General features: G+C 30.3%; 1 protein-coding gene across 15 annotated transcripts in view; it reads right to left on the reverse strand.

Annotated features, from left to right (window-relative positions):
- cpo (RNA-binding protein) overlaps nt 1-18,038 on the reverse strand; it is a 371,924-nt gene that overhangs the window by 83,157 nt on the left and 270,729 nt on the right. For 7 of the 15 annotated variants that reach the window (XM_088202524.1, XM_088202530.1, XM_088202529.1 and 4 more), the window contains exon 3: nt 16,223-16,279. The exons of the other annotated variants lie outside the window; for them this stretch is intronic. In XM_088202524.1, the coding sequence (XP_088058650.1) occupies nt 16,223-16,279 (57 nt within the window). The remainder of the gene's footprint in view (nt 1-16,222; nt 16,280-18,038) is intronic. 15 annotated transcript variants of the gene reach the window in all.

The raw sequence follows: 18,038 nt of genomic DNA on the forward strand, positions 1-18,038 counted from the left end.
AATTCATTCAAAAAGCATTCAAAGAAGAGGATGAAATATATTAATATTAATTTGTGCACTTAAAATTATAAATGTTAGAATTAAAGTAAAGAATACGTTACTTTAAGAAACATTAATTATAATAATAGCACATCTACTCAGCAATTAAGACAACCTCAATCATCATTCAGCGGAAATTTAATTTGAAAATTTTTAGCAATCGCTGAATAATAGTGAATGTAGAAATATACAACATTTTAAGCATCGTAGTCTTATACATTTTACCAATGCATTTACATTTTCAAAAACGCTTAGTTTTCTATTGTATGATAATTTTAATTGTTTGATTATCTTATTTTTTATCTACTAACAAAATTAAGACAATAGTTTATATAAGAGCATTCAAAGCCTTGCAAAATTATAAAACATACTACTAATATGTATATCAATATGCAGTTTATTTATAATTAAAGGATTATAATTAAATTATATTTCTAACGATATCGCATCTTGTTTGCATTAGCACATATACATATTTTAAATTATCTGATTGTCACCTTGCAACAAAAAATTAAACATGAGAGAAACACTAACTTCTCAAACCAATCCCTGTCACATCGAGCGACTGTTCTACAATTTTTTATAGGCTTGGCAAAGTAAAAAATATTGTTTTACTTTCAATCAAAATCTCAGCGGACGATATTTGTATTCGTATGTATTTTGTATAATATATAGACAGTCAAATATATTTAGTTACAGCTAATTGTGGTTTTATATTATGAACCAGCGAAAACCAGAAAACGTCAGTCGCGTGACGTGCTCATCTCGCAAGCACCAGCTGAAATCAAAAGACAAATGAGCAAAGTTTAACCGGCCGGTTGTCGGGTGCGGGTTAGACCGCCGAGCTAGAATCTAACCGCCAGTTAAATCTAACCCATAGAGAGAGTGTGTGTGTGCGATCTGGAGAAACTTGGCGGTTAACCGTTATGGGCGACAATGGCGGTCGGTTTTTCCACTACGGCTACACTATGGGGCAAACTATGACCGGACAGTGGCGATTAGTTGCGGTCCGGAGAATAATTGAACTGATCAATTGTTTCGGAGGGTTTTCGTTAACTATTCGCAGTAACGATACAGTGATAGACTGAGTTGCGGAGTTGTGAAGGAATGCGAACGAGGGAGGTTCGTTTGGGCGGTAATTTATAGGGGGTAGTAAAAAAAGTTTTTCAAGACTTTGCCCCTCTCAGAGTTCTTGGGTGTCTATAAATTCTCCGAATTCTCTCAACGCGTGCGTGGAACAATGATATAATTGCTGATTAATGAGCGACGCGTAACATCTTAAAGAAGTAATATTAAAAGTTATAATGTAATGAAAATGTAATTATTGTGAAAGTACACAGTAAAAATATTGTACTATAAAAACGATTATTTTTTATATATGAGGATAGCGTTTGCAGTTGGAAGGATTTTAAAAATGTCTATTTTTTATTAAAAATATAAAATAGCTATAAATAGAAAATGTTTAAAACTACTATTTATTTTTCTGTAGCAACAGTGGTATATTATGTATTTTAAAATTCACCAATTTGTGGTAACTTTTTTAAACAGATTCTGTGCATAATACATTGCTACTATAACGATAAAATTATATATTCATAGTAAGTACTTAGTGTAGGCTCAAAAAAAAACTTTTAAATATATTTTTTACACTAATATTTTTGTAGGACCAGTGGTATATTAGATATCTTAAAAGTTGATATTGATTAGATATCTTTTTTGTACTTTTTTTAATGGCTGCTATTTATAATAAAATGCTACTTTATTTATAAACCTACGTATATATTTATAGTAAGGACTTTAGCTAGGTTTTTAAGAAAATCATAAGTTAAACAGCTCTTCTGGAACTTTTCTATATATATATATTTAAATTTTCTTATAAAACCATTGGTATATTATGTTTCTTAAACATTCACTTTTTTTCGTAATTTTTTTAATGGATGTTATGCATATAACAATGCTACTTTGACGATAAAATTATATATTAATAGTCAAGACTTAAATAGCGTTCTTAAAACATATATTGTTAAGCTTTTCTATATATATATTATATATATTTTGATTTCATTTTTTTATAGCACCAGTGCTATATTATGTAGCTTATAAGTTAACTATTTTAATGGCTGCTATGCAAATAACAGTGCTACATTATTAAGTAAATTATACATTGATAGTAAGAACTTCAAAAGTGTTCTTTTAAAAAAATGTCATTTAAAAAACCCTTTGAGATTTTCTATATAAATCATTAAGTCTGCTTTGCACATAACAATGATACTTAAAATATAAAATTATATATTAATGATAAGGTTTTATAAAACAAAATTATACTCTAAACATGTTAATAATATAGTTAATTATCTTAATTTAACATCATATTATTATTTTTATAGCATAATATACCGTATAATCACGATTATTGTAGTCGTCAAAATGTTTAAAATTTCACAAAATACATACGTTTTTTATAATGTCCAGTCATTTTTAAATATCTTTTGTATTATTTTATATATCACGTGAACTTATATTTTAATTGAATTATCATAAGCCTTAATACAAAACAGTGAAAAGTTATTAATATTAATTTTAACGTTTAGTTAGCAACTGGAATTAAATTCAATAAAAAAAATTTGAACATTTTCAAGTAAACAAGATCTGCGAAAAAATACATGAATAATGTAAATGTAATTTTTGATGCTGACACACAAAAATGACGCACGAATGAAAGCATACGTATGAGAAAAACGTTATCTGCATTAAATTTCATTTCGTATTCAATCGAAAATTTGGCTTGAAGTACGAAAATAAAACGAACAAAAAGAAGACAAACATACGCAACATAGGTGTTTACTGAAAGGAATAAATTAAATTTATTAGTGATATTCTTTTAGAAGTAGAAATATGACTAATGCATCTATAAATAGTATGTTTAAAAAAACGTAGTAGGCATTCTAAAGTTTGTTACAATTAGAAAAGTGATTCAATTCCAAACACAAGAATGCCGAGGAACTTTATTGAAACGCCAGTTAAACGAAATGGTAGCAAAAGGGTTTAGGAAATTCAATAAGACCACTAGGGATCTATCTGACTACCTTTATATTACATAAAAGTCGTAACGGAAGAATCTTGGCATAAGGTTCGGTGTCAAATTAAGCAATTCATTGCACAATAGGCAATCTTCCAGTGCCACCTTAATTATTCTCGTGTCGTTGTCAGGGGTAGCAAACATTTATATCGTTATATTAACAAAGCGTTCACAACGCCGAATAGAGGAACATGCGACGATAAAAAATAGTTTGCGTTATTACGACATGGTCGTCAAAAGTCATTTCGATATGGCGCTATTCATTTTAGTATTAAACTGTTTCGGATCACGCTACTTCGATACATCACGCTATTGATGTGGCACACGATGGGGGTGAGTAGGCATTAAAGCTGACGCGGCGTAAAATAGTCGAAGAAATGGGGGTTGTCGTGTCTTTAATATAATTTGCTTTGCCGTCTGTAAACATTTACAATAAAATATATAATTAATTGTTATACTATTTAAATTATTTTTAATGTTAGATTTTATTAGGGGATGCGAACATTTAAAATGATATAATGTTATTTTTAGAGATGAACAACTTGAAAATATATTTCGTTATTTACCAGTTACTTCGTATTTATAAAATAGTGAATTATTGATGTGTATATGTTATAATCGTAAAATGAAATTATGATATATACATATTTTAATTAGATAAAATCGCAAGACGTCTCAAATACAGATTTGTACGATATTCATACGTAGCTCGGTATACTAATAATAATTTATTAAATTCTAAAATTGATCTGACGAGACTCAATATGAGTCAAACTTTACCACTTACATTGAGAGTTCCTCAGAGACTAGTTGGGATAGCAAACTTCATTACTTTCGTGACCAATCCGAATCACTCCCTTGGTTGAAATTTTTTGAAGACGCTTTTCTACACCCCCAAAAATAAACAAGAAATTCAATATCGAATTTAAATACAAATGTGGTCAAACTATATAAGAGCATCCATACAAAAAAAAAATGCGTCAACCACACAGGATATCCACTTCCATGCAGCAAATAGGCACATGATGGGAAGAAAAAATCACCTAAACGTCCGAAGGAAGTTTGACCCTCCCCCCTTGAGTCTTTTGACACTCACTTCCTAGGACATATTTCCGTCTCGTTCTGGTCGCCAGAAGCTCTCATTTGTCGCGTTGTTAAACACCGATCGTCTGTAGAATTGTGCGAGCGAGAGAAGCAGACACCGGGAAGAAATTCGATCGGAATTAGGGAGAGGCGAAAGTACGGATAGACACATTCAAGTCGGGTGTTAAACACGAATCAAGTAATTTATACCCCCTAAACCCTCCCCGCGACCCTCACACCCTCAAGTCAGTGGACACTCGGGAATAAATTCCACTGAGTGAATTGATTTAGAATTGTATTTTAATACTATATTGTGAGATAGATAGATTAATTTAGTTGTTTTAAACAATAAATTAATTATAATAAATCAAGCTTGAATTATCAAAAAAATCATATTAAAGGAGGGGAGTTTTTTTATGATTCGCGATATTAAAGCGCATAATGAGCTTTTTAACGAGGTCAATAAAGTAACCGCTCGGTGTATATAAAAGGTGCGCGTTAAAGGTGCCGATAAGCTTCCGGGGTTTTATATTGCTGTTTTTAGGACTGTGTTTATGCAATACAATGAGATAATTTGTGTATGTGTATATAGACTTTTCTGCAAATTGTGCTACGCAAATTAAATAAAAAATAATCCAATATAGTCAACAACATTGCAACTCATACATTAGCTAGTTTATTTGCCAACAAAACAAGAAACATAAGATATAAGACTGTCATTAGTTTGTCCACAGTTGCCAAGATTATCAAGCCGGTTGGCCGCGCTGATAAATTTGTATACAAATTTAAGTCAGAGAGCAAAATAATAAGCATTTAGCATACCTTTATTTGTAATGGTTTAAATCAAATAAAAATCACATTTTGCAAAAATCATTTTTCTGATTATAGAATTAAAATATTATTTAAAATTTATCTTGATTTTTTTAGATAAAGATAGGAACAGGTATAGTAGGAAGATGTGGTAAATTAACTGCTGGATCTTAAATTAAAATAGAAATATATACATATGATTTCTTCAAATTATAATATTAAAGAACAAGTCTTACATATAAAGAGACCAAAACAGAAATACTGTAAAAGTTGAAATTAACTTAAATTTTTGATTTTTATTTATTAGTAATTTAAAAGCTCTTCTAGAAACGTGTGTTTTTTTGTCATAAGATATTTTTAAACAACCCTTTGGCTTCAGCTGATCAAAAAGAAAAAGACATGCATTTTTTAATGAGACAACGTGACTCACAGGAAAAGTATAAACTTAAAATGATTTAAATTGTTTAAACTGAAAATGAAAATGCAATATAAGCATCTTACTATATTGCACTTTATCTCATGTCTAAAATACACAAAAAATAGATGCATTGAAAAAGTGTATTGATATTTGTACGGACGGTACTCGAACAATCATATGAAAGATAAAGTAAGTAGGCAAGCACTAGTAACAAAAAATCTACAAACTTAAAAGATGATGTAGTTAAAAGATAAATAATGTAAAATCTTGTTTACTTCAATCCAGAATATTTGATTTTTTGCGGTAAAATAGGTAGTGAAAATAATACATACTAAAATGAGATCGCTATTCAGAAAAAAAGCACTAATGAGGATTAATAAACTTTGATGTGAGTTATTATTCATCTTAAAGGCACAAAATAATTTAGGAAAAAAAATATTAAATTTTTAACATATTTTGCGTATCAAATTTATATTTAATTTTATTACAAAGTGAAATAAAATTAACATTACCAAGAAAGAGTATTGCAATTTTTAATACAATAAATAAAAGTTGTAATTTTTGAGAAAAAACCCAATTTTTGATTTCTAGTCTAAAATAATAACTTTGGTCTTATCTAAATGTTTGACTTTGAAATTAAATTGAAAAGTAGATTATAAAGTATTTTGGGTATTTATAAAACACTTAAATGATTAAAAAACATTTGTATTGATTTTTTTTGAAAAATAGTAAAGAAGATTCCTCGGTTCGAATTCTATTTTCTGTGACAGCTAAATAAACAGGTTGTAGTATAAGTGATTGTAAAAACCTATTTGATTTAATAAGTAACTGATTTAAGTAAAAAAAATGCGTTGATCGATTTTTGGGCGAATTTATCAGAGTTTGTCAAAATAGGCTATTATTGTTTTATTTCTGCCTACTGTCAAAGAAAATATATTTTTTAAAGAATATTTTTACAAAATAGCAATGTTTATTTTGTAAAAATATATCTAACCATTTTGTAATGTTTTTTTTTAAATTACATATAATGAAGCTTAAAATAAATTTAATATTTACTCTACATCATAGTCTGTCATAATCAATCTAATAGTTACGTATAGATTAGCAACATAATTAAAAAATATATATTTAATAATAATACAGCTAAAAATAGAATAACTCTTAGCAATATTTTTCACTTGAACTTTTTAAATACATTGCAAATATCTACATGTAAAATGTTATTATACATAATGTCTATTTTATTTCTCAATATTTAAAATAAATACTTGAAGTGCAGTTACATATTCAAGTTTGAGATTTATCAAAGTAACTAATGGACAACATTCTCAAAGTTCAAATCCGTTCTTCCTTTCGTTAATAAGCGTAATTCACGTAATTCACAGAATACATGCTGGTACACCCTGTATAAGTCTTAAGCTACGGGTACAGAAATTCCCGTTGGAGAGCAGACGGGAGCCTCGGGCCGCGGTTTCTGTGTTTGCCTTGCATTACTGTTCCTGTCTTCGCAACGAGATCAACCCTCAAACAATGCACCCTATCCCTGTGTGCAAGTTTTTATTCACTGTAATATTCTAGTATGAGCACTATGTGTGCACTACAAGGATATAAAGCAAACTTCCATTCAGACTTATTCCGTTTTCGCGTGTCGTATTGTGTAATACCCTTATGCTAAAGCAGGCGAGATTCGCTTCGAAAAGAAATTGTATATTGGTCTTTCACTTCTTGAACTATGTGTGTATTTAATACAAAGTAATTTATGAGGTAAATTGAGCAGGTACTTGGAATGGAATATTACTATCAATTATCGGATTTTAATGGTAAATATAATAGATATCAAAACTTTCAACATTATATGCTAATGGAATTAAAAATATTTTAAGTCATTAAAATAAAAAACTTAAAAGTGAATTCTTAATCCATTAAAAAATGACATTAATTTTGGGATTACGTAATATGTACTTAAAAAAGATCATAGTGATTTTATAAAGATTAATGATAAAACCATTGGTTTTTAAACAATGTAATACACTTTGAATCGTGCGCTAATTTTGCTTTCAACTACACCGTAATATGAAACGTTCATTAATAATGCAACACACGCAACCTTCAATTATCAATTTCCACGGCGCTAATGGAAAAACCCAAGAAAATCATACAACTCATACCGAAAAGCAGAAAACGAGAACGCGAACGCAAAAGTGTCACGCAATTATATTCTACAGCTCGTAAAAAAAATGATTAAACAACAGCAGCCACACAAAAGCGCGAAACGTTAGCGTTGCGCGCATATGATTTCTGGAATGGGTCCATTTTTAACCGGCTCCGGAATAAGGTTCAAATGGGTTTTTGGGCCATAAAAGCTTAATGACATCAGCGTAATCCTGTAGCGGCGAGGACACGAGTATAACTAACAAGGAAATGGAAGCGGGGTGAGATGACGCGGGGCGGATCGGTGCGGTCTGCCCCGTAGGGGTGGAAAAGGGAAAACCTATTACGCGGTCGTATTGTTTTGTGTGTGGATGTGTAACGAATTACCCCGTGGGAGTGCAGGGACGCAAACTGTATGTAACCCTTTCGCGACCGCAAGCGTTTTGATGTTGGGGCAAATCGGTCGGTTCAGTTTTGACGTGATTTAATCACGTTTTAAAGTGAGAAAATTGCCGACAGAAAAGTTTAGTGACACTTGGTAATTATTTAATTTAGAAATTGTTTAATCAGAAACACGCGTTGGATGAATGAACGCTAAATTTATTGAAAATAAATAAATAAATGACTCGCTTGAAAATAAAACGTTTTACTTATTCCGAAAGCTCATGCCATCGTCTCACAAATATATTAGATGAACTTAAAACAATGATCACCAAATTGTTTATGTGTATGCCATTTTGATCAATAATTTTTTTACATATTTTTGTGTCACTCAATAAAACACATTTTAAAGTTGATGAAGGACGCGATCGGCAATCCGACAATGCTCGTCGATATTCAGCTGCGAGCTTTAGAGTGTCTTGGAGAGTCGCGATCGCTTCCCTTATTCTTAAACGTCACGACCAAGTCACTAGCGCTTAAGAATATTTATATAGCATGCAGATATTCAACAAGATTGGCAAAAACAATGATGTTTTCAGAGGTGCTGTGAAAAAATATGTTGGATGGTGCATTTAAATGTACACCATAACTGTTGTTTTATTTTTATCCTAAGTGCTTAATTATATACCGTTGTATAATCGTTATTTGTAAGGTCATGAGGGAAAAATTTATATTAAAAAATATAATTACCTATAAAATTATCAAAATATATAACAATAATGGTCAATACATGTGTTATTTGTAAACATTTCATGTAATTTCTGTGACGAACCATTATTTGTATAGTAATTAGAAAAATAAATTAAAATCTTTTTTTTAAATATAATTTGTATTAGTAAAATTATATTTTCGTTATTAAATAGATATTTTTTATCAAATAATACATTTTTAATATTATATAATAAATGTATTAAGTCTTAATATAATTTTTTAAACAAAGCCAAGAATGGAGCATGTCAATAATTACTACTTTAACCATTATTTAAATGATTATTTTGTAATATATAAAATAACTGAAAATTACATATTTTCATATGTATACTGAGTGTACATCACCGCGTCAATATTTTTGCACTATAAAAGTATGATTTAAGACTAATATTATGAGCAATATTGTATTACAATTGTTTGTTGCTTATGTTCGAATCTATAAATCAAAAATGAGTTAAAACCTTAAAATTGTTATTGTGGTGCAAGGGACACAATAAAACATCCATTTGAAAATACAGAAAAACCAATGATTGTAAAGAAAAATTATATAGTTTGATAGGGTAATAAATTCTCAGTCATTAAAATAAGTTTAATTTAAGATGATGCCACAGAAATATCAAAGCAATATAATTTTTACGTTGTTTTAAAAATATGGAAATAATATAAAAGCAATGCCAAGACTTTGCTTTATTATTATTTTATTACTGATTAAATCCGTTTTTTTTTGTAGTACCGAAAGTTCATTATTAAGTGAAAAAAAATACTAGCAGTTTTAACTTTAAAGTTATTGATCCACTGTGAAATAACATCATAGACTACAACAAATATTAAATGTGTCCAAAGAAAATAACTACTAAAAATTTAGCGCCTAATTTTACGTATAAATCAGGCAATTATATAACTATAAAAACTCTTAAGTTCAATTCATAATATTTATTTTAATAAACTGTTAACTAAATTAAATTAAAAACTTTTTTTAAAGTGAATTTTTATTCTCTAAAATAATAATAAATACATCAAATATTTAGCAAAATACACACCAAGTGTTGGGGCATAATTTTATGAGACTTTCGTCAACACTTCGTGTGTATATCTTCATATTAATTGTCACTGATATGCATTTGAAAGGAAAGATGACTACAGAAATTTGTATAGCAATGCTAATTATAAATTATTGAGTGTTTAAAAAAAAGGTTTAATTACAATTAAATAACTGGTCAAGTGTAAAAAAAGAAACATCTGTTTTATTTATTGTCAATTGTGAGATTATTATTAATTCATTATAAATTAAAATATAAGTATAATCTAGAGCTTGAACATAAAATTAAAAACACTTAAAGAAAATATTTGTTAAATTAGCTAAAAATATATTGACAGTCTATTTAAGAATATAAAAAAGATCAAATCTGTTGCTCATTGTAATTTATGTATTTACTTTTCATTTATAGAAAATACATACGGCGGCTTAGTAAGGCAATGTTTGTGTGCATTTCAATGTATGAAAACATGACACCAGTGGAGCATATACCATTACATAATGCCGTTTGAATTACAACAAAGAGAAAGTGCTGAGGAGCAAAGGGGGCAATTTGGTCGAAATTGTCCCGTGTTTAGGGCACTCTACGGTGAGTGAGAGTCTCCCCGGAAAGCGAGAAAGCCCCAGTTTTGGAGGGCTTCGAGGAGGGACCGCCCTTTGGGCCGAAGTCGCAGGGCAGACGGGATTTTGTCGGGCTTCGGAATTAATTATTGCCGAAATCTGATATCTCCCCGCCCAAGGCGAAGCTGGACTAATAACGCGGAGGACGTCGTGTTTTCAAATTACTTAACAAAATGCCTAATTTACTTTTGCTTGTTTTGATGCTGAACAAATACTGCAAAACTCCATTTAAGCGGATTTAGTACAATACTCAATCTGAGAACCATTGATTCCTTTAAAACGTAGAGCCGTAACACTGTATATATGTAAGTATGTATATACAATTTAAATTGCACCTTTTATTTGTTCTCTTTCTAGACATTATTTTTTTAAGTGAACTTTGGATACATAATTCATCAGTGATTCACTTCATAACCCAAGGTTTGTCCCTATCAGTTCATTGACCATCGCTAAATTAAATTATTTTTCACAATTGTTAGTGTGAATATAAAATATGGCCAAAGAAAACTGTACCTCAGATTTGAATGGCATATAGCAGCTTTTTCATCTTTATATTTAACTCAGATATAATATCAATATTGAATAGATATTATAAAAAAGTGTATTTTAAAGTTTTAATAATTGTACATAACTAAAAACGTTGCTAAGCAGTATTTATATTTTGCAAATATTTAGTTACGAGTCTAATGTTTTTGTCTAAAATAGATGTATAAAACTATTATTAATAAAAAATGCTTTTAGATAAGAAAAAATTACACTAAAAAACAGTTTCCTTAGCGAAAACGTTTAATCCATATTAAAATAATATAATGGAAAGTTTACTATTCGAATATTATAAGTCGGCATTGAAAATGTGTTTTCATTGAATAGTTTTTCATAAAATGACATCGGTTCTGGATTGAGGAGGAAGGGGTATTGTTCTCCAATTTGCGTCCCAGAAGGTCAGACAAAAAACAATGAATACGACCCTGTTATGAAAACAAGCTAGCTTTACGTAATACGCGTTGGCGAACAAAAACAGACTTCTGGTAAGACTACATACACTCTTGCGAGATAAAGCCTGAGCAAATTATTACAATACAACTTAGATTAGAGAGCTTTCGCATATGATATCCCGTCGTTTGTCGCGTTGGTAAACAAATTACACGAAAGACTATGCAAGTGAATAGCGTATGATATCGGAAGTACTCAGGTAGGCGGAAGCTGGAAATAAATTGTTTGTTTGTAGTGTATCAACGATCTGATTCAAAGCACGAATAAACTCGATAAGCAGAAACAAGGCACGGTGTTTATTTCAGTAATAAATTACAATTTAAATTAATTGGAGGCGGCGAAGCAAAAATATGGCTTAAATTAAAACACGGACCGTATTTAGAGTGAATATCTGATCGTAGCATAACAATATTTATTATATATTAAATATAATATTTTCCCCTCAACAAACTATCCCTTTTTTATATAAAAATAGTATCCTCTGGGAAGCTAACATCTTTTTTTGTCGAAGCTTTCTATAGCACCTTGGCCATCGTCATTAAATATTATAGATTTCTTAATAAAGTTTAACGAGTCAAATTTTAATGCAAAAGTCTTTGTAACGACCCCTGGGGGAAAGCGGTAAATAAACGACAAGCCATTAATTAATATTTCGCAAGGGCTGCTCCCACCGGACGTTGCTTGGGAGATAAATTTTGCTGTTAATAAATAAATGCAGCTTATTTGCACAAGAAAATGTGTGAAAATTATGCTATTGTGACGTATCGTGAAATTGAGATGTAATTTTTGAGATTCGTACTAGGTAATTGTATACTAAAATTTTTTATTATTTTTATTTTTGGTATAAAACGGATGATTCCGTTATTACATTTACTGTTAAGGAAATCAAGCATGGTTACATAAATCAGACGTTTTTATGGGACGTCGTATGGTTTGTTTCACTCGGAGATTGTAAGCCGATTTTTGCTAGGGTTGTTCGGTAAGTAGTGAGTTTTTTTATTTTGTTATATACAATATAACGTATATCTTACTAATATATAGTTTTGTTTTGTAGTAAGATGGTATCAGAGTATTTGATAGAATATGTATAATTTTCATTATATTCTAGAATTTTAATAAGTAAAACTTAATAAGTGATGAATTAGTTTTTCATTGCAGGTAATGATAATTTCTTCAAGAATTTTTTTTTTATTGTTTCTGAAAACAAAAAACCTCTTCCACCAAAAAAGAATTTAAGAAGAAACCTTTAATATTGTTGTGTTGTTGGTTAGCTTAAAAAACGTTTCTTAATCCTTGAAAGTTTTCCATGCAGCTTATTTTAAAGGTTAATATTGCTAGTTAGGAAATGCACGACCAAGCTCAATTTTATTTTAATTATTCATAAAAAACATTATTCGTAAAATTAAGAAAATAATGCGTTCGATCTAAACAATAATTATTTAATAATTACCAATTCTGATTTCTCAGATCAGATATGTGGAATTTTAATCCAGGTTTTTAGATATTATAGTAATAAACTTATACCACTGGTATATGTATAATAAAATGTCACCCAATCCACTGCTGCTTTTGCTGCAAGCACAGCAAAAAAATATACTAGAAGTTTTACAGCTTTACTTAAATATGTTCTATTATAGTTCAGTCTCATTAGCATTAAATACCATAATTATTTTTATAGGTGTTCTTTGAGACACTGCGACATAAAGTTGACTATAAAAGAATCATATTTGAGCCAATTATATTCTTATTAAGCAACTGTGACCTTTTAATTGCCATAGAAAATTGGGTATTGAAGTCGCTTAAAGCGAAAAGTTGCTAGGAGTAAAGATCGTTCCTTAAATCGAAAAAAATATAAACATTTGTATTCTAAAGTTTTTGTGAACCCAATTCTCTCAGCAACAAATTCCATCAAACCTAAAGAATAAGTTTGTAGCGTTATATTCAAAATACTTAAGAACTAGAAGCATTTTGATTGGCTTTCACATTGATTGTAATAAGCTATTTGTTATAGATTTAACATTGTAAGTGATTAAATCTGATATTTTGGATTTTGCTACTTTGACAAAAAGTTCAGATCATCTATTAAAAGTCAGATACATTTTTAATGTGCTAATATTGTAACATTAATTTTTATTAATATGTAATATATCGATATTTTGGTAGCAATCCTTTAAGAAGCAAAAACCAAAGAATACGCTATGAAATAATTAATATAAATTTAATTTTTGTAATTAATGTAAATTAAAAAAGTTGCAGTAAGAGCTTTTGCAAAAAAACCTATTGTTAGTTTATAGTAAGAAAAACAATTATTTATTTTGTGGATAAAAAAAATTGCACAAATGTATGTGGATTCTTTTATTTAAAATAAATCTGCAGATATTCGTTCATTAAGATAAAAATCTTGACATTTTTGAAACCAGAATTTTATACAACTCAAGATTCTTATATATAATATATATACGAATCAGTTTTGAATGATTTCATTTTAAAATGGGTATTCACAAGAAAAGGACGCGATCGTGATTTTCAATGACGTTACGGACCTCAAAATTTTTTTCGAGAATAATTTGATTGTCAATATAACCGAGATTTTCTGCGAGAACTCAGTAAATCATATTCCAACGCTTCTGCGCTGGGGTACAAAAACGGATAGAAACTAAATATTTTTTTATAGACATCTCAAAACCTTTTTTTATCTGTTACGGTTAAAAAAAGTATTTAGTTAACTAGAGATTCTAAATTATAGGTTCCGATTCAAGAATGCTGTAAACTAAGATGTCACAGATGACACGAATAACTAATGGATCGTCTAAGTGGAAAAGGTACTGAAGACGTCGTTTCCGTGTAGAGAAAATCTCTACTTGCTCTCAAAAATGATTCAGAGATCTTTAGTAAAAGTTTCTCTAATCAAAAATGCTCGCACTGAGATCGTAAGAATAATCTGATAACGAACGAGATTGAGAAAAATACACAATATGGCACTTTCCGACACTAAAGAGCAAACGGTTGATTAAAGCCCATTCCCATAGAGAAGCATTTAAACAATTGTAAATCATCAGCATACAGAAGAAAACTTAATTTGTAACTGCCCTAATTATGTCATTAATGAATAACGTAAAGTACAAAAGCCTAGGTTGGATCTTTGAAGAACATCCGAAGGGGTGAAATATTATTTTGACAATCGGCCGCCATAGGTTATATACCCAAATAGTTCTAGAATAACCGAGCAACTGCGGTCTTTTTAAATTTTTTCATTAACTCATGAAGACTTTGTCGAAGGCCTTTTCAAAATCTCTATATACGATGTTTATTTGGATTTCATCGAGATATTTTGTCACCGTTTTAGTGAAAAACAGAATGTTAGTTAATATTGGAACAGTTAGGACGAAAATCATGCTGTTAAAAATAGTGATATTCAGATTCTAATATTGCTATCATCACGATAGGAATATTAAGTGTTAAAACCATTTATTGTATATTGTGTACGATAGTGATCCACCGTCTCTTTTCTGGTACGCAGTTTATGGTAACGATCCAATTCGTTTCCTCGGACAAACATGAGATAAGGAATCGTGGTCGCCTCCAGCAATTAATTAATTCGAAAGAGGGACCCCGTCGTAAATTTGGCCACATTAACTTCTACTTGGTGGCGTTTAGCGCATTAGGGGTGCAGGCAGCGTCCGGACGCTTAAAAACGAAACGGCCGCCCTTGACGGACGTGGCTAACAACCCCCGAGAAACTACCCTCAGCGAGCCCTTGGCCGCTTCGTCGCCGAAAAGCAACGGGGGGAAATAAATAACGACGGCCCGGGAGCTTTTTCCAGTAGCGAGCTTTATCAGCGGAACTGTTTGCTTTCTTTTGTCTTAATAAAAGTAAATCCTCGAGAAGGAAGACGGCGGGGGACAAGTTTTGCCACCGTGCGAATTACTTTTAAACCCGATACATTCTTCTCGTATCGCGCTCTAACTTCAAGCAATTCCGTTTCACTCGGATGAACGTCTGTATAAAAGGCTAATTTGCTATCTGAGCAAAGAGGCGAGTAAAATAATGCTTTTCGCTCTAATCTCAATTAAATGTTTTATTTATTTTTGTCGAATATATTTTACTAAATGCCGATGCGCTTCATTTTTTACGCGTTACGCTAAATACGTATTTAAGTTAAAGTATAAAGAAATTTTAACACAATCTCATATAAAGATTTATATTATTTTGTGAATGCAATATAAATAAAGTAATTAATAAAAGTTAAAAAAAACAGTAAAAGATTTTTAAGTAAAGCGCCATAACAACATTGTTAAGGTCCTATTATATGATGTATAAAATATTTTTTTCAGCGCAAGAGCTTTATAGACTCAAGATTTAAAAAAATACATTTATATTTTATGAAGCCACCCTTTATATTATATTATGTTTATATCGCGTGACAAAATTTCCAAGGCAAATACGCGAGAGGTGAACCACCCGATCAGCGAACCGTGTTATTTTGCCGTTTTGTTATGGAAATTTCCTGATAAAATCCATCTCCAAGTTTGACGTACCGCCGACGTCTAAATATTTCGTCAAAATCTCTGAAACACGCTCGCAAACTTCCAGACCGATCCTGTGATCGGTTTTTAAAACCATAATACGCCCCAACGCGAGTCACCTTTCCGAGACAACTTTCCGGGGGGCGAATCATGGCAATTAACATAACAGAGACGTCCGAACAAATTAAACTGTTTTGAACAACTCAATTCCAACTTTTTATGTTTGTGTACATTCTTTATTCAGACGCTCCTAGTGTGGGGTATAAATTACGTAAACAACCAAATAAATATAAAATATTATAGAATAGTTTACCTCAGAATTGATCATGTTAATCTTTGGATACGGTTCGAATTGTTGATGATGCATTACCTGTAACAATAATAAATACATACATTAGAATAATTACAAATATACAAACTTTACATATGTTTATATATATACTTCAAAAAAACTTTTGATAAAGTGAACCATTTGATCGATTGATTTCAGGTTTTTTTGATATTCTAATAATATGTTATATCTTGAACTATTCAGAGAATCATCCACTTGGGTATTGCTGTTTATTCAATTTATTATAAATTACATAAAAACAACAGTTACAAGATGATTTTAATATATAATAAATATAGACTTATAGCAGTAATAAATGACACGTAACATATATTATAAATATTCATTAGTAGGTATATAAAATACATTTGGAATATCCAAGTATGTTTAACTTATGGCTACTAAGATTTAATTCACTAAGTGATTCACAGTAAAAATATTTATGTGAATAAACATTTCTACAAAGTACTTTGCGAAAGCAAACAAACACAATATTACAATCACATCATTCATTATTCCAATATCTATTTTGCGAATTTATTTTATGTTAATGTTTTTTTATGTACACTAACGATTAAACGAAATTATTATACATTAAATTATATTTGCTTTTTAAAACAAACAAATTTTACTTTTAACTGCTTAGAAAGATTTGATATATTATCTCATCAAATAAAACTTGGTTACTTTTAAGCAAAATAACTTATCCAACTAGGTTCACTGAAATATCCTACACAGGATATGATAGTAACAAGTTAGAGGCGTAACGTCTCTGAGGGAGACCGCACATTATTCGAAACGCCGTACAGGGGTGCATCCTAGATGCAGACTGCAATAAGGGTGGTTTCCTCCCGTTCCGCAGCAATTTATTACAGGCGGATGGATGAACATCCGACGGCGGGACGGCTAGGCGCCTAAAAAGGGCGTCTTACTAAATTGCTACACATAAACGCACACAAACATCCTTATATTGCAGTATTTCAAATAAAGTTTCCACATTATGCAAATGGGAGACGTTTTACGTGGTCATTTGTAGAATAATCGACCACTAACTGTGTGAACCAAGTTGGGAATATATATTGACAATATCTGATAAGAAGTCGGATAAATATGCTTATTGGAGAGCTAATTATTACTCCTTATTGTATATAGTACCTTAAACAATACTGGTGTATATACAATTCTTCTAAATATAACCTTTATCTATAGTGAAAGGCGTTCCTCGAAAGAAAGATTTTTCGTAGTCGTCGTTTATGTATAGAAAAATCTTTCTCATGCTTTCAAAACTGATTCTAAAATCTTTAGTAGTACTTTTTCTAGACAAAACGTTACCATCGATTTTTTTGATATTTATAAATGTCAAAATTATTTTACTAATTACTCATGACTTTTTAATATCAGTATTTTTAACATCTACTTATATTCCCGCAACATTTTTTTCATTGTTGTGCTAAAATAAAGAAAGTTGGTGACAGTGGAACTGGTCGGATGAAAACGATTCTGTTGATCTAACAAAACTTGCTAAAAGTGATTGAAGACGTTACTATGCATAAATATTTCGAATAACGAGCTAAACAATTTGTCAGCTGAATTTTGTGCATTAATAAAAAATAATGAAGTGATAGCGTCTTGAGATCCAGATCTAAAATACGATTTAATATGGCAGAGAGACTAATTTAGCAACCTTTCAAAATAAAATCGGAGAGTAAATTTAGCTTAAAAGAACGTCATGTCCGTAAATTCTTGTTGAAATTCTTTTCGAAAATGATTCCTCGAAAACAAAATGGAAACATAGAGC

This window comes from Plectrocnemia conspersa, unplaced genomic scaffold (assembly GCF_051122295.1).
Source record: "Plectrocnemia conspersa isolate PC_06_02 unplaced genomic scaffold, ASM5112229v1 ptg000013l, whole genome shotgun sequence".
In the NCBI taxonomy this organism is placed as follows: domain Eukaryota; kingdom Metazoa; phylum Arthropoda; class Insecta; order Trichoptera; family Polycentropodidae; genus Plectrocnemia; species Plectrocnemia conspersa.